This window comes from Strigops habroptila, chromosome Z, assembly GCF_004027225.2.
Source record: "Strigops habroptila isolate Jane chromosome Z, bStrHab1.2.pri, whole genome shotgun sequence".
Classification (NCBI taxonomy): domain Eukaryota; kingdom Metazoa; phylum Chordata; class Aves; order Psittaciformes; family Psittacidae; genus Strigops; species Strigops habroptila.
Window position 1 is genome coordinate 4,999,976 of NC_044302.2, and position 22,385 is coordinate 5,022,360.

At 42.0% G+C, this 22,385-nt stretch overlaps 1 protein-coding gene across 1 annotated transcript; it reads left to right on the forward strand.

Annotated features, from left to right (window-relative positions):
* Positions 1–7,725: 7,725 nt before the first annotated feature.
* Positions 7,726–12,575, forward strand: HSBP1 (heat shock factor binding protein 1). Its single transcript, XM_030471255.2, has 4 exons — positions 7,726–7,856; positions 9,005–9,071; positions 9,252–9,371; positions 11,167–12,575. Exons 1-3 carry the CDS (start codon positions 7,812–7,814, stop codon positions 9,368–9,370), a joined length of 231 nt encoding a protein of 76 aa, XP_030327115.1. The 5' UTR covers positions 7,726–7,811; the 3' UTR covers position 9,371; positions 11,167–12,575.
* Positions 12,576–22,385: the final 9,810 nt, after the last annotated feature.

The following is a 22,385-nucleotide window of genomic DNA, read 5'->3' on the forward strand; positions in this document are numbered from 1 at the left end:
AATTTCTCAGCCTGCCTCTATACGGGAGGTGCTCCAACCCCCTTATCATGCCCGTGGCCTCCTCTGGACTTGTCTAACAGTTCCATGTCCTTCCTATGTTGAGGACACCCCAGTGTTTGCAAATAAAGCACTGAAATGTCTCTGATGCATCGGTATATCTCTTCATGGTTAAAAGCCAGTTCTCCCTGCGATACAATCTACAAAACAGCCTCATCTATCTCTGCTCTGAAGGTGCATGACCAGGAAATTCCAGAATTCAAGACAAAGACAGATAACTTCCAGTGATCCTGGGCATAAGTTTCATATCTCGCTGAGGCTTTGCAAGTCCTAGGTAAGGATGAGAATGTTCATGTAGGTACCTCTTAAAGCAGCCCATCAGTGACTTTAACAGAGGTAGTGATCTGTGCTAATACCACTGAACCACAGCCACAACCAACAAGGTAAAATTTCACTGGCATCCCTACCCAGAGAAGAAACTGAATCTCTATTAAGAAGTTCTCCCTTCCTGCATTGCAAATCTCTTTTTTCCAGAGAATTCCAGCCAATGTGAATACTAATTGCTTGACTGAAAAATCCAATCACTTATATTTAATTAGCACAGAAAATTATTCCTTTTATGTATGGCATGCTTGCTCTTTTGGGGAACCTGAATGAAATGCCCTCTGGAATGCTTATAATTGAAGGAGAAAATGGACTTCAAGTTTCTAAAAATGAAGGTCTTCAGGCACTATAGGTCATAAATGTCAGTGTACGCGAGAAGAAACTATTTCATTTTGGTGCATGGATCACACTGCACACAGCTGGAATGAAAGATTCATATTTCTACACCAACATCTTACTTGTAAGGTACTAGGCATCCACAGAGCTCATTCCCTTCCAATGATGTTGGACTCCATGACTCTTTGCAGAAAAATCAGCTGGTATTTGGTGCTACAGGGCAACAAATCAGGGGTGAACCTGAAACTGGCAGTGCAAGAGAGGGATGTCAGCAAGACTGTTATCTCTAGAACTGTCCAAAAGAGATCAAAACAGCAATAGTTTGTGCTAGCCAACTATGGCCCTTACTTTTCTCCTCAAACTGCCTTAGCTGCAGCAGCACTGAGGCAAAGAGCAACTCAACTTTCCACTAATGTAGACTTTTTGACAGGAATTCCTCCAGGTCCTTTGGCGCTCAAACAACTCCACAGCCCGACTTTTCTCTCCTGTGCAGATGCCTGTCAGAAATAATGGGATTCTGGATTCAATGGTCCTCGTGAAAATTTTATCGAGGCAGAGCTAGAATTGGAAGGTGCAGTTTTAAAGTCAAGTCTCTTTTTAAGGACCACACTTCCTTACCTCTCCCATCTTTCAGTCTTTTCTCATGCTTAATTTAAAATCTCCTTACATACAAAATACAAAAACCCAAATGGCTTTAGAAAGTTACTACACCTTTTTTTTTTTTCTCTTGTACAATCACAGAGTACTCTTGGTGAATTTAATTGCATTTAATGGACTGCTACCAAATGAATTGTGCACATGCTGATCACGTAGATCATGTACATGTTTTTAAACATGTGCTGTCATGGATTCTTTGACCAATATCTCCAAAGGCTGAATCTACCAGAGAACAGATGGCCATGTGAAGAAAAACATTATCTTGGTAGTTTCTTTTAAGGCTCACCTGTTAACAGTGATAGCATCTATAGTTTGACTTTTCTACTAGTGAAATGTCTGGTGTTGTACATGATTTCTCCTTTTCCTTACAGAACTATTGGTTCCACTGAAGATAACAAAGATAACAATAATCTTATAATCTCTTCATTGTCACTATTGTCTTCATTATGGTTGGACTTGATGATGTTAAATGTTCTTTCCAACCTAGTGGATTCTGTGATTCTATGATTGACCTTTTATAGGTTGTTTCTTGAGCACAGTTCCTCTTGTCTTGGCCCTAGAGATGCCAGTAAGCAGTGCCATACATTACCATGAATTACAAAGTGGGTATTATTAGGCCACATATATTGCCATGCATTGTCACACTCTGGCATTATTTCTGATTGCTTTATGCTGCTGGCAGGTTAGTAAATCTAAAGGAAGAACAGTGTAACATCCTTCTCCTTCCAGCACCTCAACAGAAGTTTTGGAAAGGGTTTTTGGCTTTGTGGTTGTTGACCATCAGCAAGCTTTTCCCTTCGTGAAGGTATAGACTACAAAAGTTTTTGTTCTCCCAGTCTCAGAAAGTTTAGTAGCAATGATAAGGAAGTTATTCTGTTAACATTCTGAAGTGTCTGTGTACAAGAGAGAAGTGGGAAAGTGAGGAGGAATGAGACAGTGAAAGTCTAATGCATGAAATATGATAATATCCCTCTCACCTTGCTCACTTTTCTCTGGTCCAACCTTCTAAAATGAAATTCACCTACTCCTAATGAATCCCTGCCTGTCTTTCTCTTCCTTCACACAGCCCAAAGCCACCCAGGGGAGTACTCCTTGATCAGTTCACATGGCAGGCAACAGCAAGCTAATCAAAGATTGTAAATGCAAAATATGGGATAAATTACTGGAGGGGAATAACTGCCGCAAAAATAATTTCATTTCGTAACAGTAGTTAAATTCATGTGAGAACTACTCACACCAAAATTATTTGGTTTAGTTGCTGAAGAATAATCTGAAAAAGCAGTCAATTGTTTCTGTTTTGATTCAAATCACTTTCACATTTATTCCAGACCTGGGTTTGCTTTATCCAGTTAAATATTCAGGAGTCATAATACTGAACATTTACTTCTCCCTTGACAGTTGTTTTCTAAGCACAGCTCTTTGTTTAATATGTTCTGACCTCAAGTACGTTTGACAGCCTGCAAGGGGTTTTATTCCTTTGGAAGTAATAAATTAGTTCTATTTGTTATATTTTTATCTTTTCTCGAGAATTCCTGCTGCAAGCAACTTGGGTTGCAATCGAGACATTAAAGATTTCTCAAGATTTTGTCAAAAGTCTTTGGCTTGAATTAAAAAAAAAATAAATCTGTGATTTTACACGCTGAGTATCTTAAAATCCACAACTCACACTCAAACGAAGGAGGAGGCAAGAGCAGCTGCAACAGTTTGAGTGCATGATCACTCTATGAATAATACTCAGAACTACCACAACTATCTGAAAGTCACCGGGGAGCCCAAACAAGATCAGACAGTCAAAGCAATTAAAGCATAGTTGCTATTTCTTGCATCACAAAATACACAGACATAACAATATAATCTTTTCTAAACTGTTACCACTGAGCTAATGTGCTGGACTTCTATCAGGAGCAAAGTCCTCTGGAAGAGTGCTATTTAAAACAGAGGTAAATATACGATTGTTCCACCTCTTTGAGATCATTACACAATCAACAACAGTGGGTTTGGTAAAAGCAGGGTCTTTGCAAAAGTTGCCTTTGGGAAATTTTATTCTGCCTCCCAATCCCCGTGTTGTGGTTCCTGGAAAGATATCGACATTAACATACATCAACATTAACATATACAACATTAATTGTATACCAACAAATATACAATTAATACTGCAGCATTAACTACTTACTGTGATTTTGGCATTAACTGGCACAAAAAAATAAGTTGTTAAATTAACAGCCTTTTTTTCATGTTGTTGAGCTCTAATTCTACACCACCAAAGGAAACAGGAACTGAATCAGACCTAAGGACACAAGTACCAGGAATCTTTATCATGCTTCCACATGGGCAAAGTTAATTTTGAGTTCTCTGGAAAACTAAAAATGTGCCTGCTTTTGTACAGAGCCTGACGATGACTTATTGCTACATGAGGTCCAATCATTCTGCAATGGAACTACGTATCCCTGCATTTTAAAGAAGTTCCAGTAGCTGTTTTTAAATTTATCTTTGTAAATTTCCCTTTATTTTAAAGAAAACAACAGGCTTATTCTCTCCTTATTCTCTGTATACTTTAAATTAAGACCTTGTCAGTAAAAAGCTAGCAAGAGAATTCAGCCTTCTACAGTTCCATCCATTTTAGTAATCTCTGAAAATCACTGTGGAAGGATCATTAATCCTAGCAGTCCCCTTTGCACAGCATTTTCTTTCAGCCCAGTCTCAAAAAGGAGACAAAACCCTGTAAATTTTCAGTCACTGTTCCATGCTAGGGAGAAAATGAATAATAAAAATGTTTTATCCTGACATGAAAACAGTTCCTAAAGTTATGAGAACAAAAGTGCAGCCATTTGACACTTACTAAAAACCCTAATGGCCTGAGGAATCCATTTGTCAGTCAGATCTGACTCCCTGCATTACATCAGTTTAGGGGACACACGTTTTAAGTGGTATGTCAAAACCATCTAGGGCTTGTCCATCCCCTAAAATGGAACATGGCATGGGCATGTTTGAGCTAGAAAGACCACCAGCTGAACCTTAGCTAAACTTGACACTGCTGGTAACAGTATGGTTATCAGCAATGTCTCATTCTATGATTCTCAGGGTCAAGCTATAACAAACCATCTACAAGAAACTAACTGAAGAATCAGGCCAATCATGTATTTTCCTTGCTAAATGATAGAGAACCAATAAAAGCATGTGCATTGCCACCTACTGAAACCTGGGGGACTGCTGCAGGGACTTTGGACTGCATGTCTTCTCCTGCCAGGCACCTGGCCTATGGGCTAAAGCCTTGACACCCTGCTCAGGATGCTGGAAGAGACAGAAACGGCCTCAATAGCTTGACAAGTCAAGCAGTTTCCTGGAAGCTCCCCCTTTTCTGCACTACCTAAGAACAGTAAGAAGATAATGGGACACCATAATTTAGCTTACCATAAGAACACGTAGCAGAATAAAGACCACCATCCACTCAGAGCCAGAAGGCACAAGCACACACATCAGACCTCTCCTACTCTGTGCACGTCTCTTTCTGCTGTGTTTGTACCTGCAAGGCTCATGCAGAAAGCCACAGTTCTCTGAGTGAGCCACACACTGCACACACAGGAGATTACCGTGTTGTCTCCCTGTAGAGTCGTATGTTTAAAATAGTGCTGGGAAGATGCAGACTCTGGACAAACACTGATATGCCAAATCCTCTGCGGTGTGGAGCCACTGCTTGGCCCCATGAGCACCCCTGTCTGCCATGGGACACATCAGCTCTTGTGGAAGATGGGAGATCTCCCTCAGTAAATATGTGGATGACACCAAGTTGGGTGGGAGTGCTGATCTGCTGGAGGGTAAGAGGGATAGATCTGCAGAGGGACCTGGACAGGCTGGATCGACGGGCTCTGGCCAGTGGTATGAGGTTCAACAAGGCAAAGTGCCAGGTCCTGCATTTGGGCCACAACAACCCCATGCAATGCTCCAGACTTGGAGAAGAGTGGCTGGAAAGCTCCTCACGGGAAAGGATCTGGGTGTGCTGACTGACAGAGCTGAACATGAGCAGCTTGTGCCCAGGCAGCCAAGAATGCCAACAGCATCCTGACCTGTACTAGAAATAGCACAGCCAGCAGGGCCAAGGCAGTGATTGTCCCCCTGCACAGGGCACTGGTGAGGTTGCACCTCGAATCCTGTGTTCAGTTCTGGGCCCCTCACTACAAGAGAGACATTGAGGTGCTGGAGCAGGGCCAGAGAAGGGCAGTGAAGCTGGTGAAGGGTTTGGAGCACAGGTCTGATAGGAACGGCTGAGGGACCTGGGGGGGTTTAGTTTCGAGGAAAGGATGCTGAGGAGGGACCTTATCACTCTACTGCTATCTGAAAGGAGATTGTAGCGAGGTGGAGTTGGTCTCTTCTCCCAAGTAACAAGTGACAGGACAAGAGGAAACGGCCTCAAGCTGCACCAGGGGAGGTTTAGATGGAGATTAGGAGCAATTCCTTCCCCAAAGGGTTCTCAGGCATTGGAACAAGCTGCCCAGGGCAGTGTTGGAGTCACTGTCCCTGGAAGCATTGAAAGAACATGTAGAGCCCCTCACTGACAAGGGTTAGTTGTGGCCTTGGCAGTGCTGGGGAACGGTTGAACTTGATGATCTTAAAAGTGTTTTCCAACTCAGTTGATTCTACGATTCTATCTGCACTCGGACATGCACCCAGAGACCAGATATGACCTTTTCAAAACAACAGTTTATCTGATCGAAAACAGCAGTTACAAACACCACCAACTTTCATAAACACATCAAACAAACAAATGGGAGTAATTTCTTAGCATTTTTCCAAACCAGAAGCCATATTTACTTTTAAACAGATAACATTTCCCCAAAATGGCACTAAGCGGCTTTTTCATTACTCCTGCAGTGCTCCAAAAGGCACATTATTAATGCAAACGCCCAGCATTTCACATTTCTTTCTAGTTAGGGGGTAAGGCAGTGTGTGTCAGCATGTTGCATTGGTTTCCAGGTGAAATGAGACATTCGAGAGTCATCTGCTGCTAATGGGGAATGGTTTTCATTTACAAATTAATATCCCATGCTTTTGTTATCTTTTATCTCAGTACACAATAACCAAGCCACGTAAATAACCACTCACTTCACTAATGACAACTACAAATGAGTAGTTTCCACCTAAAAAGCCTATAAACTTACACTTAGGAAATGCTTATCCTGCTTCTATCCCCACTGTGGAAATCCAGTCTACAAAGCTTTACAGCATCTTAAAGACCATGTCGCTAATCTGTGGGAGACATGAATTTAATCTAATGCATGAACTTTATTTGTACTTTCTTTCATGAAAACAATATGCCACAATAATATATTCCCTTTAATCATCAACCCACTTACATAACATTCCCAACTCCCAGTGCTAATCCCTAATGCCGCCATCCCACAGCCTGCCCCTCTCTGAAGCCAGATTACCTGCACACGTTTGCTGGCCAGGCTTAGCTGCTCATTCCCTTTTAAAATAAACGATAAAAGGGGAGATGCGCCCTTCACACAGCACCGCTACTCAGCCTAGAAAAATACAACTTTAATCCCCCCAACCTGCAAAGCTATTTTCTAAGAGCTTCAGCTAAACTGTTAAATCACTGTGTGTGAGGAAAGCTTTTATTTTCAGCTTCAGATTACATGTGAGCTTAACGTTCTGGGGGAAAAATCTGTTTTCACAGAAACACAGAATGGTTTGGGTTAGAAAGGACCTTAACATCATCCAGTTCCAACTCCCTGCCGTGAGCAGGGGTGCCTCACACTAGACCATGTCACCCAAGGCTCTGTCCCACCTGGCCTTGAACACTGCCAGGGATGGAGCACTCACCAGTTCTTTGGGAAGCCTGTTCCAGTGCCTCACCACCCTCACAGGGAAGAACTTCTCCCTTATACCTAACCTGAACTTCCCATGTTTTAGTTTAACCCATTACCCCTTGTCCTATTGCTACAGTCCCTGATGAAGAGTCCCTCTCCAGCATCCTTGTAGCCCCCTTCAGACACTGGAAGCTGCTCTGAGGTCTCCACGCAGCTTCTCTTCTCCAGGCTGAACAGCCCCAACTGTCTCCATTCAGGAGGTGCTCCAGCCACTGATCATCCCCGTGGCCTCCTCTGGGCTTGCTCCAACACCTTCCTTCCCCGTACGGCTGCGCCAGTGCCCTCGTTATACGAGCCCTGTCTCCTCGCCCGAGCCGGCACACCGAGGGGGTCCCATCGCTCCTCACTCCCACACCCCGCTGCCAGCGGGGCCAGACACGACCGGCAAGGGAAGGAGCCGGAGCCCAGACCCACAGCCAACACGAGCGGCGGTGCCCGGAGCGGACTACACCTCCCAGAGTCCTCCGGGGCCTCGTCTTTTCGCGAGAGGACGCGCGGAAGCGGCGAGGCGCGGCCGGAAGCGCTGCCGCTACCCTGGAGCCGGGACCAGCGCCCGCCGAGCCCGCCATGGCCGAGACCGACCCGAAGACCGTGCAGGACCTCACCGCCGTGGTGAGGGCACCGCGGCCGGCGGGGAGCGGGGAGCGCGCCGAGCGGAGCGCGGCCTGGGCCGCGGCCTCCGTGAGGAGAGGCCCGTCCGGAAGCGCGAAGCCTCGGGCCTCGCCGCGATCGTTACCGCCTGCTGCCCGGAGCCGCGTCCGCTTGCTCGGCTTGGGGAGGCGGGTGGGGGGTGTGTTTACCTCAGCCTTTGTTGTTATAAACGGCTGCCGCTGCGGAGCTGTGCGGGCGCGTCCGATGGCGGCACGAAGCCAGGCGCTTCCCTGAGGTGCTGGGGGCCTCCTGTAAGGAGGAGTTACCCGAGGGCTGTGGTTAAGAGCAAGGGTCTGGGAGAGAGAGGGGGAAAAGGCTGCTCTTATGGAGTCCCCCGTGCGGGAGAGACGTGGAGAGGGTCCAGAGAAGGGCCACAAGAATGATCAGGGGGATGGAGCACCTCTGCTGAGAGGAAAGGCTGAGAGAGTTGGGGTTTTTAGCCTGGAGAAAAGAAGGCTCGGGGGAGACCTTATTGCAACCTTTCAGTTCTTAAAAGGGGCCTGTAAGAAAGATGGGGAGAGACTTTTTAGCACGACCTGTTGTGAGAGGATGAGGGGTGATGGTTTTAAAGTAAAAGAGGGAGATTCAGGCTGGATGTGAGGAAAAAATTCTTTACACTGAGGGTGGTAAAACACTGGCGCAGATTGCACAGGGAGGCGGCGGATGCACCATCCCTGGAGACATCCAAGGCCAGGCTGGAGGTGGTTTGAGCAACCTGATGTAGCTAAAGATGTTGGACTGGATGTCCTTTGAAGGTCCCTTCCAACCCAAACCGTTATATGATTCTGGTACCAAAAAAAGTATCATTATGATTAAAGCCAGAAGTGTTAGGATTAGGATGCTGGAAGTAGCTGTGGTGGGCTTAGTCCTGGTTGTGCAGCACAGGCATTCTGGGGTCTTAAAATTGTTTACTGTGAGCCCAGTTGTCCTGTGTGTACGTACATACACACACACACAGTACCTCTATATGGCATTATACTGCAGCGTTTGTGCACAGCTGATCTTAGCAATGAAAGAAGACATTGTACTTACTCCAGTACATGAGATTAAATACTATAACAACCTCTTTAAAGAAAACAAAACAGACTTCTCTTTTCCTTTTCCATTAGGTGCAGACATTGCTTCAGCAAATGCAGGACAAATTTCAAACCATGTCTGACCAAATAATTGGAAGAAATATCCTTTTTTAAAGTCAAGTGGTAAACACTACAAAATTGTAAATATTTTAAAGTATATTTACCGATGGGATTTGTAAGATAAATTTAAAGTGACCATAAGAGTTTGAGCAAAACTGTAACCAGACAAACCAACGCAACCAGTACTGGATCGCAATCATATTCCTTAGCTCCAGTGAACTTGATGACATGAGCTGTCGCATAGACGACCTGGAGAAGAACATTGCAGACCTCATGACGCAGGCAGGAGTGGAAGAGTTGGAAGGCGAGAACAAGACCCCTGCTGCTAACAAGAGTTAAAGTGAGACAGTTGAAATAAATCCTTGTGTCGTTTGAAATTACTGCCTTTACAGTAGATGGACTTTTTCCTTTGACTTGTGAGGCAGTCTGAAATTCATGCAGAGCAGATTTATGTATATAGGATTGTACTATATGTATAGGATTATATACAAGGAGCCTTAAGAAGCTCTCCCCGTCAGGCTTCTACTAGCCACTTCACTGACGGTGTTTTCCGTATCAGTATTGAGAAGAGAGTTACTTTCTTCATGTCTGGTTAGTTTTGAGGAAGTGCAATAGCTGAATTAATCTCTGAGTGAAATCTGAAATGATGACTGCCTTTGCAGCATGAGAAGGAGAAGAGGTGGGAAAAAGTGTCAGTGAGAAACCAAACTGTTCTCTTTTTTTTCCTCTTTTCATACTTGATTGATCTGAAAAGGACCATCATCTCATGTACGTTACCAACATCAGCTCCAGTTTCCATAGCTGGAAGGCTGGTGGGAGTGTGGTGCTACTCCTCCATCTTCTGCTGCACTCTGTAGAGTTCAGCTCTGTCTTAGCTGCCAGAGCCTGTAGACTTGCTGCTGTGCACAAGGGCTGATGAGCGAGTTACTGTCCATCAGCTGTCAATTCCTGCTTGTGTAAGTAAGTTAGGAGGTTGCTAAGAGTACGACAAAGACTTGTAAGTAAATTAAAAGTGATCAGGTAGCACCACACTCAGCAATTACAGCGATCACTAAAGGCGTTTCAGAAGGTGGGGGCAGTGCAAGTGTGCCACAATGGTTACAGCATTGTCGTGGGTTCAGCTGTAACAGTTTTTTTTCTTCTTAGTAGCTGGTGCAGTGCTGTGTTTTCTGAGAACAATGCTGATAACACACCAGTGTTTTAGTTGTTGCTAAGAAATGCTTACCCCGATCAAGGACTTTTCAGTCTCATGCTCTGCCAGTGAGGAGGGGCACAGGAAGCAGAGACAGGACACCTGACCCAAAGTATCCAAAGGGCTGTTCCATACCACAGCATGTCATGCCCAGTATAGAAAGTGGGGGGAGTTACCCAGAAGGTCCAGATTGCTGCTAGGGTCGGGCTGGGTATCAGTCGGTGTGTGCTGAGCAGTTGTGTTGTGCATCAGTTGTGTTTATTGTTTTCATTTCCTTTCCACTTTAAGTTTTATATTCTCTCCCCTTGTTATTTCCCTTATCATTATTAGTGGTAGTAGTTTTGTATTATACCTTAGTTATTGGACTGTTCCTATCTCAACCCACAGGATTTACATTCTCTACATTCTCCTCCACATCTCTCTGGAAGCTGGCAGGGGGGAAAACAGGGAGAGTAAACGAGCAGCTGCATGGCTCTGGGTTACCGGCTGGGCTTAAACCACAACAAGCATAAACAAGGCAGGGGTTTGGTGCCTAATCATGTTACATGAGCACTAAGATTTCACTTCAGTTTGTATAGAGCTTGATTTTTGTCACCCATGGAAGGTAAATAAAGTGCTAGATGTATCATGTTAGATTAGCTTTTTTTATTTTTAAAGGGAGACAGACATGTCTCAGCTTCTCTTAGGCTTGAAATTCTGAGGTCACATCTAGAATACTATGCAGCCTGTATAGTGGGCATGTGTGTTTGCACCAGGAACATGTCTTTCTTGTTAAGGTACCTATTTTTTATGGTACTTTGGCAGAAATGCAAATTATTATGGGCTTTATTGCCCTCAGTGCCAGTTCCCTTAGCCTGGACCCAAAAGTGAAAATCTCTGATGAGCATGGTTATCTTAATTCTTCTCAATAATACATTTTTTTATTATTATTTTTCCCCAACAGGTTGCCAATAACTGAAGATGAATCCTGAAAGACAACTTTTTTCTTTTTTTCTATAAATCCTTGGAATTACAGAACAGCTTTTTGCATCTACTGTGTGTAAAAGCATTTTTATATTGTTACAGAGCTTGCATTCCTGATGTATATTGTATAGTTAGGGATAGGTAATTTATATTTTGATTTGTGTACTGTAATTTCACTTTTTGAATTCTTGTTATGAGGATCAATTAGTTGTGTTATTGAAACACAGATCTTATGGATGTCAACTACTGGGTGTATTTTTTTGTGAAGTCACTTTTTTCTCTTTCTAATACTTTTTCTAGATGTTTAATTTTTGATAGTTAAAGATATAGTGACTCCCATCAAATGCAGATCTTAACTCGTCCGGTGTAACTTTGTTGGAGTGAGGCACAAGACTGAAACTTAACATTAATCTTAGCTCTAAGCCTCAGTGACTCAACTAGTTGAGGACTGTGTGGTGTTTTCTTATACATGTAATAAGGTGATTTTTGGTAAGTGTGAGACAAACTTACAAATCATATCTTCTACTCCTGGTATTACCTTAGTTGTGTGTTCTAGAACCAGAAATTTAGATTTAATACTAGAGATGTCTGTGCGCAGTTGAGCAACCACTGCCATTCAGGTCTATTTGTTAGACATAAGGAACTATTGACTATGAAGAAATCCCACTGTGGAGTTTTAAGTTTTCTAACACTGTAAAACTCCACTTTGAAACTGTGTCATTTAGCATCACCTGTGAACAATAATTGTCATTAGAACAATGGGGCAGAATAGGAATGGGGTTGGGAATGTCTGTATGTAGTTTTACAGTTTAAATCCCAGGCTCGTTGCACAAAATGGTTTGCTAACAAGACAGTGATGTACTGAGTAACAAAAAAAGGAGTTAGAATTGCAAATCCTTGCTTCTCTTTCAATAACAACTAGCTGGAATTCTTCAAAATACTTGGTTTGGAAGGATGTTCACTTTTCTAATCAAATCCACGTATATGGGTCTGGAGTTTAATGGATTACATTAGGGTATTTTGGCAATGGAATATTTAGAAGAGTCTGTATTATGTCACTTGTGGAGAAAAATGACCGATGTTGGACACAACTGACAATCATTGCAATGCTCCTCCAGCTTGACACACAAATTTAAGAAGGCACTGGTGGCAGTCAGCAGTTACATGTGGACCCCACTTATGGCTGCTCTTTGAACACCACCAAATTGGCACCTATGTATTCTGAAAGCAATATGACAGGTCATTTTTCAAAACTGAGGACACTAAGAAAAGGTCATAATAATGGGAATTTTGTGAATATTGGAAATGTATTGCTGTACCTTGTAATACCAGCCTGGGGCTCTTTGTAATGTCACTTAAAAACCTAATAAACTATCATGTAGTAACAAATAGTCAGCTCATATATGTTAAAGCAAAATCTAGCATATCATTACGTGTGCAATTGTATTTAGTTACAAGTCATAGAAAGACTTTAGCGCAGCCACTGCTTATAGAACATGGTCAAGGATACAAGTGTGTTGTGTGTAATGAAAGGGTGGGCATGGTTCATGCCCTGTCAAATTGGGGTTTTACTAGGTAACTACAATACAGACCAGATTCATAGGAAAGTATACTAAGGTAGAAGATCATTTTGTATGATGTTCATTCAACCATAAATTTTCACCTGGTCGTCTTTCCCCTGTGAGAGAAATGAATTTGCTTACCCTGTCCTGCACACAGCAGCAGTCACCCTGCTTTTCTGCAGTTTATTGTGTCAGAATAACTTACTGGGAACTATTTCAGCTTTAAGAAGTAGGTATGTTCTTCACATCACTGGAAAGATTCTAATCACTTTTTAGTAGGGCTGGTTGTACCTCATAAATTTAATACTTAACTGATGTTGAAAAGTAACAATTCAATTCCAAACAGGCCCTTCAGACACGGCAATATTACTTTAGCTCTTTCAATACGACATACTTTAGAGAAACAAGTTTTATTGTGGCTCAGAACCTGTGACAGAGCTTCTACATACAAACAGCAAGCCAATGTACAGTCTCTTTTGGCCACACTTCTTGAAGTGCAGTTAGTTTAACAGACAAAGCAAAGCAGATGATGACTGTTCCTAAGTGTTACTTTATATGGCTTTGGTAACACTTTACAAAATAATAGTGGTTTTGGTTTTTCTTTTGAATATGCTGGTTGACATCTTACCTGACAAACATTTGTCCTTTCCACTGGGCTGTCTCACTTGTGAAGAAAAGGATCAAGTTCTTGCGGATAAGGACTGTTCCTTATTAGAATATGAAGAAAGCTGTTCTGTATTTTCATTGAAATCAGAGTGCTGTGTTCTGTTCAGGGCTGCCTTTGGAGACTTCCGTTTGCATTTTTTGGTTATTTATCTCCATGCTAAACTCTATAGGAGTGCTTTAAGCTGCTCCCTGTCATTATGGTAACAGACACTTGGATTTTATCGCTAACGTATTTAGGTTATGCATTATTTAGGTTATACGTATTAGGTGAGATAGGTGGAGAATGCACTCTAGAGTGTGCCTCATCCTTTGTTCTTCCCCATCCCAGCCTAAGCTCAAGGAAGGGGATAGCAAAGCTGCTTTTAGTAACTGGGCGTGAGGTACGGAATTGCACAGAACAAGTGGAGTGTCTAGAAGTCCTTCATTTATAGGGAAAAGGAAGAACAGCCGAGGATGGAGGAGACAGAACCCCCGTGCTCCTGTCTGAGTCCCTTAAGCTCTCCATTGTCTCTGCTCTCACCTCACACCACTCTACTCCAGATTTCCGTTACCACCATCCTCCCTAACCTCTGCTTCTCTTCTGTGCTGACTCCTCAGAGCTCCGTTTCAGCTGTTACTGAGGAAAAAACCCTTGTTTCCAAACTGTCTCCAGGAAACTACTACATATAGATGCTCATTCACATATGGAACATTAGGAACAGCAAACAGAATCAGTTTTTTTTCTAATGACTGGAATTATGAGTAACACCAGACATGTTGTCAGCCACAGTTTTCACAACCTGTCATTAATAGCAGTATTGGTTTCTGAATGCTCCACTTAAGACCTGAGAACCCAGAGCAAGCTGAAGATCTTAGGAGCTGTGTGGCCCATGTATTTTACATTGGGTAATAGAAATAAATTTGAAACTCACATGTCATCTCTTCTGCTGTGTTAATTCCTATCATTATGGCAGGAATGATACTCTCTCAGTACAGAGGAACAGCATTATAATAACTCCATTTATTGGTCCATTTCGAACCACTTAAGCCTGCTGATAAGTGATCCAGAATTATGGTATCCTTAAGAGGATTTTTCATTTAATCTCTGCACAAAAGACAATGTACGGTAAATAAGACTGCACACACATAACTCTTCAACTAGCACCATCTGGTCCCGGCACTAAATGAAGCTGGTTATAGGCCAGAGAGACACGCTAAATCATGACACTCGCTATCTGCATGAGCTAGATTCGATTCCCTCCTTCCCCTGAGCTGAAGCCAGGTCTCGCAGGTGCCTGGCGAATCCTGCTGCTGGCTTTGGGATGGAGCTCACCAGAAATTACTTGGACTTCATCTTGCAATCCTCACCGTCTGCTGTTGGCAGGGAAGACAGGGAACATTTGTGCACGTTCACATGATCCAGCCTCCTCTAGCCTTACCTTCTCAACACTCCCAATAAAGTACCATTGGTTCCTTTCTTTAGATGAATGAGGCACAGGGAATTAGTTTGCTTGAGATTACCATTGAAACCGGTGAGGGACCGAACCCCGCTGGTCTTCCAATCCCTGGGGCAGTGCTGAAGTCACTCAGCTTGAAAGCTCATGAAATTCATTGCTTCATATTGTAAATACATTTGACACTGTGTCTTCAAAAAGAGTTTTGATTGCACACAGTTTGCTGTGAAACACCTGTAACCAAGGCCAGAGGCACTCTCCATCCTCTGTCTAACATTACACCTGAGTCTGCAGTTCTTCTGGAGGGATTCACATGGAATCTCTTAACAAAGCTCTTCCCTTTTCCTCCGGATGATAACTTTCTAGCAGATAGTGCCTTCTAGTGGGCACACTTGCCCTAGTAGAAAGAACACTGCTCAGGTTAATTATTTGGTTACCTTTCACATACAAGTTCAGATGTTAGGACTTTAATGAGCCACATGCTGTTTTGAAATGTGGTTATTACACAAGACACCGAGGCTTTGTTTACGACGAGGAAAGTTAACAGGATACACAGGCCACTTCCTGAGCTTTGAGACTTACTGTGCTTTGAAAACCCCTGATGCTTGCTGAGATTTATTTTCTGAGTGCAACGTAGAGTTAATGAAATTAGGTCATTAGGAAAATAAAGCATGGGAATAGAAACTTTCCATCTTATGAGCACTGTGAGATAGGAAAGATTAAGGACGAATTGTCTGCCTGAAAAATGCACGTGTATTAATAGAAAGTGTTCTTTTATGTCGTTTCGCTACAGACTTGACATTTTTATTTATGCAGCTCTCGTAGTTAGATCCATATGTAAAAATATCTTCCGTTTACGAAGCTGCAGAACATGCAATCCTTTTACTGAAGAGATTAAACCCTGTTCGAAATAGCACCTGGAGAAGTGACAGAATTAAGTGTTTCTCAAGTCTCACATTCATAGATTCATATGACAAGTCTGGATGGAAGATCCACGACCCTTTTGGGCAAGCCCCCATAGAGATACAGAAAATACAGCAAGATAACCCATCCTCCTCTGGGCAAAATGGAGAAAACAGGCAAAGGGCTACCTGAAAACCTCAGCCATCCTCTCTACAAAGCATGTTCATTCTAAAAAGTATTACTTAGAGCTAGGAAGCAATAAGAAGAAATCTAAGAGCACTGCAATAGTTACATATGTAAGGCCCAAAACTGCAAATAGCATTGATCTTTGCAAACAGAGTGATTCTGCAAGGATTTTGTTCACTTGTGAAGTACCACGAAGATGACTCTTCAAGGCTCATCACCAGATCTTTTAGGGAAAAAGCATGTGAATTTCTTCCTGGCTCTACAGAGCTGTAAATATTTTTTAATGTAAATGACTTGTCACCAAAGATAAAACCACCTGAGGGCTTGTTTGCCTGAACTCACGCTGAGAAACACAATATAGGGCCTCAGACATGTTATTATCTTTAAAAAAAATACCCAGTTCCAACCACTGAGAGAGTGATTGTTATTGAATGTTATTGTGACGTAAGTGGGGAAAAACCAAACCAAAACCTTAGGGTTTTTTTTTTCAGTGAAACCAGCCCTCCTGCTATTGACACACAAAACATCATAAATCAGACCAAATCTTCTTAATAAAATTAATGGGGATGCAAATGTTAAAACTAATGACAAGTGCAATGGACATTTATTAGAAAGGACATCACTGGGATCTCCAACAAGTCAGGCAAAAAATTTAATCAGGTTCTTCCTAGAGGGTTACAAATAATGTGTCATTTTAATAACTTTGACAAGTGTACCGTGCAGCTGAGAGCTGGGTGCATCTTAAAAGACAATTAACCATAGATTCTTGAACGGGATTCATTGCTCCGGAAACTCTTTGCAAATACTTTGTCCAAGTTATCAGTGCTACCCTGTTGTATGAGAAGGTACACAATTGTGCTCTTCACTAGTAGCCCCAGTTCTCACCTTTCTAACAAAGAATATATTCAGAACCAGTACAGATTCCATAAGCAAGAGCTCTTCAATTCTTTCAGTGTTTCAGGTAGCACTGGAGATGATCGGGGTAACTTTGATAATCTGGTTTTAAATCATAGAATAATTAGGGTTGGAAAGGACCTTAAGATAATCTAAAATGTTCTCAATGTTATTTTTATACAAGGCCTTCACATTAACGTTGGTTTTCTTTCAGGTCAGAATAACTTTTAAATAAAAATCAAGGCAGCAGTTTAAGACTTTACTACTGAGCAACTGTGGAAGTGAATGACCGTGATGTTTTAATTGCTTCACAGAGATTCCAGACATGATCAAGGCCTTCCTCCCTACATCCCCACTGGAGACACCCTTTGGGATTCAAGGTGATTGACAGGTTAGATTATTAGTGCCACTCATTAGCAAGAAATGTAGTAAATTGAAGCCCTTGTAAGGTCTTTTGCTTGCACAATAAGGCTCTTGCAAAATTCCATTTTGAGCACTTCTAAAACAACAGGCAACAGTAAACAATATTTAGCAGAATGACACCATCTGCCATTTATTTATTTTTTGTATCATCATTCCAGTGTTTTAAACAAGGATTTGGTTACAAATGCTAACAATTGGCACTACAAATTCTGATTTTCTGCTGTCTGAATAGTGAGGCACAAAACCAAATAAAGTGCAGATTTAAATCTCAGTTTTCACACATTATTGAGCTTATGAGAAGTGTTTTCAGACTAACCTGTTCTTGCCTCATGTTCATGGAAGGGGATATGGAAACTACTGAAGAGCATTCACTGCTGTTTGTAATTGGTTCTGCTTTGATTGGGCCACCTGGAACTGGGGATGGGATTCTGCTTTATAGAGATAACAATGAGATGAATGGCTGATGGTGTGGAGCAAGACCAGCCAGTCACCCTGCATCTTCATTTGGAGGCCCTTCGTGTCCCAGTGCTGTTCCTTCTAAAGCTTGGATTAGCAGGAGTGTCCTGTTCTTCCAAACACTGGGAAATTTATAGGAGCTCCATGTTCTTTCTGTGATACAAGACAACAAACGGAATGGAAATTTCTACTGTCTTTATTCATTTGTAGCCTCATTGATCTGGAGCAGTTTAGGAAATCTTGCTCCACCGCCCTGAAAGCACTGAACAAAATCACTGTTCCACACATCACACAAATTAAAAACAAATTCATTGAACCTGAGGCGTATTTAAAGATCAGGAGGCTTTTCATGCCGTAAGTTGTTTTAAAACATCTTTGAAACTACTCCACAGACTGAAGTTAAACAATTAAAATGCATAATCACATTTAAAAAGCAGCAGCAAAAATGTAAGTCACTTTGTCACAGAGGCTGCTCCAGCATGGTATGATTATTTAACGTTATGCTTTAAAACCAATTTATACCCTATACCCTTGATCTCTATTTCAATTTCAGGATGTTAATGCACACGCCATTGCTGTATTAGCTGATAGGGCAGAACAAATACTTCAGGAAAAGCTATGATTAGCATTTGAAATCTCCCTCAGCCCTGTTTAATACCCAAATGTACTCACCTTGCTGGCTTCTCCTGCAGGTTTTCCCACTGGAACCCCAGGTTTTATACTTGGAAAGAATGGTTATTTAACATCCGTAACCGGTGAATGTAGAGCTCTACAGGGAGTATACAGGTGCAGTCACTGACATGAATGGTAAAATTATCAGGCACCAACTAAACCTCTCTGAACTGAACTGTCACACAAAGAGCCTGTCTCTCTGGGCAGGGAGAGCAAGCAGTTGCCATGTACCATGCTTCAGAAATCTTAGGATCCAGATAGCCAAGTCCAAATGTGCGGAGACTATTTGCTCATGTTCCTCTTGGCATTACTCCATTTTCTGCAAACTTTCCCCTATCCTGTGTGCTGACTCTATTTCACTGTATGCAACCCTGCAATGAGAAGATATTGAGGGATTGGATCACCAAAGCACACCACATGTTTTGAAGTCTTTAACACTGCACCGAGTTCCGTTCAGTCACTACTAAAGGAAACAACATGCTAGATAGATAAACAAGGAGACAGAATCATTGTTGCAGGATAAATGATTTTGTATTCCAAGCATAGGCACAGAAATGAGTGAAATTTGAGGAGAAGCTTATTTATAGAAATTTAGCCAGCAGGCAACATTAACGCAAGCGCTACCATCCCCTGTACTATTAATGCTTTTTTAATTGTATGCATACAGCTGGTAAAGCAATTCATTACCTTTTTTTGTTCAAGACATATTGTATACAAATATAGTCTACTATTCCCAAGCATCTCAGATATATCCTTCTGCTAGACAAGTAGTTAACGTGTACTTGCACTCTTTGCAGAAGGCACAGGGGGAAACTGTTCACATCCTCCTCAAATTCCTCCAGCAAAGGAGGGATATTGCAGCTGATTCCTTGGAAGGCACAGAGAGATGGGGGCAGTAAAGCATGTGTATCCATGTCAGTTGGGACAGATGCAAGTCTTTACCCCCTCAAATGAACACGTGGATATGATTCAGTGCAGTTACCTACAGGACAGTTGCCATTTCAGGTGGCAGAGGGACTTGCACTGGAACTGGGATTTACAAGGCTGGTGCCTGCTAGTCTTCACAGTGGCATAGCAAAGACTGTAGCAACCTTTTCTATATCTGCAACAGGGCTGTCTCAAAAACCCTGCTAAATAAGCCTGATTCCCACAAAAAGCAGCACATAACTTGAAGGAGGCAACTTTGCCCAGAACTAAGTGAACAGTTCTTTTCACTGCCTACTCCAAATTCACTCTTAAAGATCTGCCTGGTGTTTGTGTAATGAATTTTCAGTCTAAGGACAGAAAGCTTTCACTTTTGGCATCAGTTAGTCTTTTTCTTACTGTTTTACAGCTTGTCTCAGAAGAGGACGGAAATCTCCCTATAGCAACCTCTTAAAAACCACAGAAACAAGTGGCTCCTTCCTGATAGCAATGCCTATATATTTTCCAAGGAATGTTTACTAATCAAAGGGACTCTGACACTTTTTGCAAAAGTTCTGCCGTTTCTCTTAGCGAGGGATAACAAAAGTAGAGAGTTGTCCTTCAAGTGCCCTTGCCTAAACAAAATGAGCAGCTTGCTTGAGAGCCTATCATTAGCAGGCAGAACACCTCTGCAGGAGGCACACGGCTTGAAATGCAGAGAATTCTGCATGATTACAGCTAAGTAACTCCACAAAAATCAAGCAGAAAGTTTTCCCGAGGGAATTTATCTATAAGAAAATGTTTACACTAAAGTTAGCATGTATTAACTGAGTCTGAGTGGAAAAAACTGCTGTTTGGAGATAAACAGGGAGTTTCAGCTCTCAGATGGGGAAAGGGTCGAGGGTGCATGCCCTCAGTGCAAGGACGCAGACGATATATGCTTCACCTCAGGGTACTGAGAACTATCTCCAACTCCAAGGTGATGGGTGAACACACACTCATAACGTAGCATAAATACACAGTTATTGGAAATTTTCCTTAAAGACAGGAATTGCCACACAATGCAAATCTGCTTGAAAATGTCTGCTTCTGTTAAATGGGTAATTGGAACTGCTCCACAATTATGCCATATCAAGGCTTTTCTAGCTCTGTTTTCTATGATTCTGCCTTTAGAATCATAGAAAAAAGTAGGAATTACTTTAAGAAGTCAGTTATCTCTCAGCCTGCTTCAAAGCATAACTATGCTATGAAGGCTGACAGATTTAGTTTAACTGTTTTACAGATGCTTAGTGATAGAGCTGTCAGTGGGGTGCTGTGATTCTGGAGCACTCCCACTTGACCATCATCTTGGACCAGTCTCAAGAATGATGCTCAACCTGTAATTCTTTTGGCTTTGGATGATGCATGCTGAAGTGGAAGACCAGAAACACTGAGAACAGGTCAAGCAGGTCAACTTTTTAATGATAAACAAGGCCTTGTACTTTGGTAGGAGATCCGACAGGTTAAGCTTTATCACAGACTAAATAGACACAGTATAATTCCTCAGAATTATTGCACAAATATCACTAGAATTTTTATTTAACTAAGGAATTTGGATCCATGACTAAAAATCCTCTAATCTTCACCCAAATATCTATCGCTATTTAAACGTCAGCCCATCTTACTTGTTACAATGAGCGTTTGTTAAATTGTAGTCTTACGGTAATGTTAACTGATCAGATTCCCACTGTTCTCCAGTGCATAGAACTGAATTGTCAACTGTGGCAAAAAAATCCTGCTAACAGAGAAATACTTCTATAGGTTCAATAGTATAAATATGTTTTGCTTCTGAGCAGATGTCTTCAGACTGGCGCTACAATTCTATTACAGGAGCTTATTACAGCTGGAGTTTTTCTTCATTGTGAAATTAGTTCAGGTTTTTGGGAGTCCATGTAAGCTGGCTTGCATGGAAAATATATAAATCCTCTACTTTTGCCATTGCTTTGATTTTAATGCTTTTCAGGTACAGCTGGAACTGATTAGCTTCTGAAAAGATCACATCAGCGAGCAGACACATAGGCCTGACCCAACCTAGCCAGGTAAGGTTCAAAGTCAAACTAAGATAGCTCAACAACCTAGAAATCTGCAGTTGTTACACTGGAGTCAGAGACTCATGATGACAGCACAATCCCTTGATTTTTCCTGTTCCAAAGAGCAGGAACAGATTTATTGCCTGAAGGGAAGGAGAGAAGCAGCACTATAGCATTTATAACTGTCAAACCTAGAGCCTGTGGGACAGCAAACCTCCCAGGTTACATGAAAAGAGCAAATCTCATCCATTTTCCCCTTTAGATGGCAGCTGTGTATAACCTTTAAAAACACCCAGGACAGTACTGTTTAATTCATTAGCTATAGAAAATCTCAATGTTTGTTTAAGAATCAATGTCCATTTGCTGTAGGATTCTGGCCCACCAAGTAGATTCCATATTCCCTTCCTTTCTCAGAACAGCCGTGTTCTGTGTATGTTTGTCAATAGAACTGGGAAGCTTTCACGTAAGTGGCAGATACAATAATCGTTCACAAACAGCTAAGAGTTCAAGAGCTATACAACTGCAAAAGAGCCTAAAAGCAGATGAAAATATATGTGATTTAGATAAAGATTAGGCATTTTCTATGAAACCTGTCAAACGGTCTTCAAAATGACACAAAACCATACAGGAAAGTGGTCAGATTAATGTGATTTTGAAATTGCTTGTGTGACTATTGTGTACTATTGATGCTAAGCTATTGTCCGTTATTTATCCTTAGTGTATTCAGCTTTTGCAGAACACAGATGAGGAGTCAGGCTGAACTGAAGGAGCAGAGAGTCCTATCTGAAATGAAGTCAGCAGAGATAAATCGATAAATGTACAAGACCATTTCACATTTTTGAGGAGGATACAGAAGCACATTGTCAGCCTGATTCAGTAGATGGCACTCTACCCTCTCTAATGAAGCCGTGCTTCAGCACAGTGCTAAGGGAAGAATCAGGTTCTGAAGGAGAAGTACAGGAGAGCTCCTTACTCCTTACAGTCATTAGATGGTCAGATACCGTGGTGGTAAGTGCCACTGATGGGCCTTAA

Excerpts from the sequence above, each read along its gene's own strand:
- HSBP1 (XM_030471255.2), top strand. The coding sequence starts at position 7,812 with ATGGCCGAGACCGACCCGAAGACCGTGCAGGACCTCACCGCCGTG. Across the intron at positions 7,857-9,004 it reads TGCAGGACCTCACCGCCGTG|GTGCAGACATTGCTTCAGCA; the intron begins GTGAGGGCACCG and ends CTTTTCCATTAG. Across the intron at positions 9,072-9,251 it reads TGACCAAATAATTGGAAGAA|TTGATGACATGAGCTGTCGC; the intron begins ATATCCTTTTTT and ends GCTCCAGTGAAC.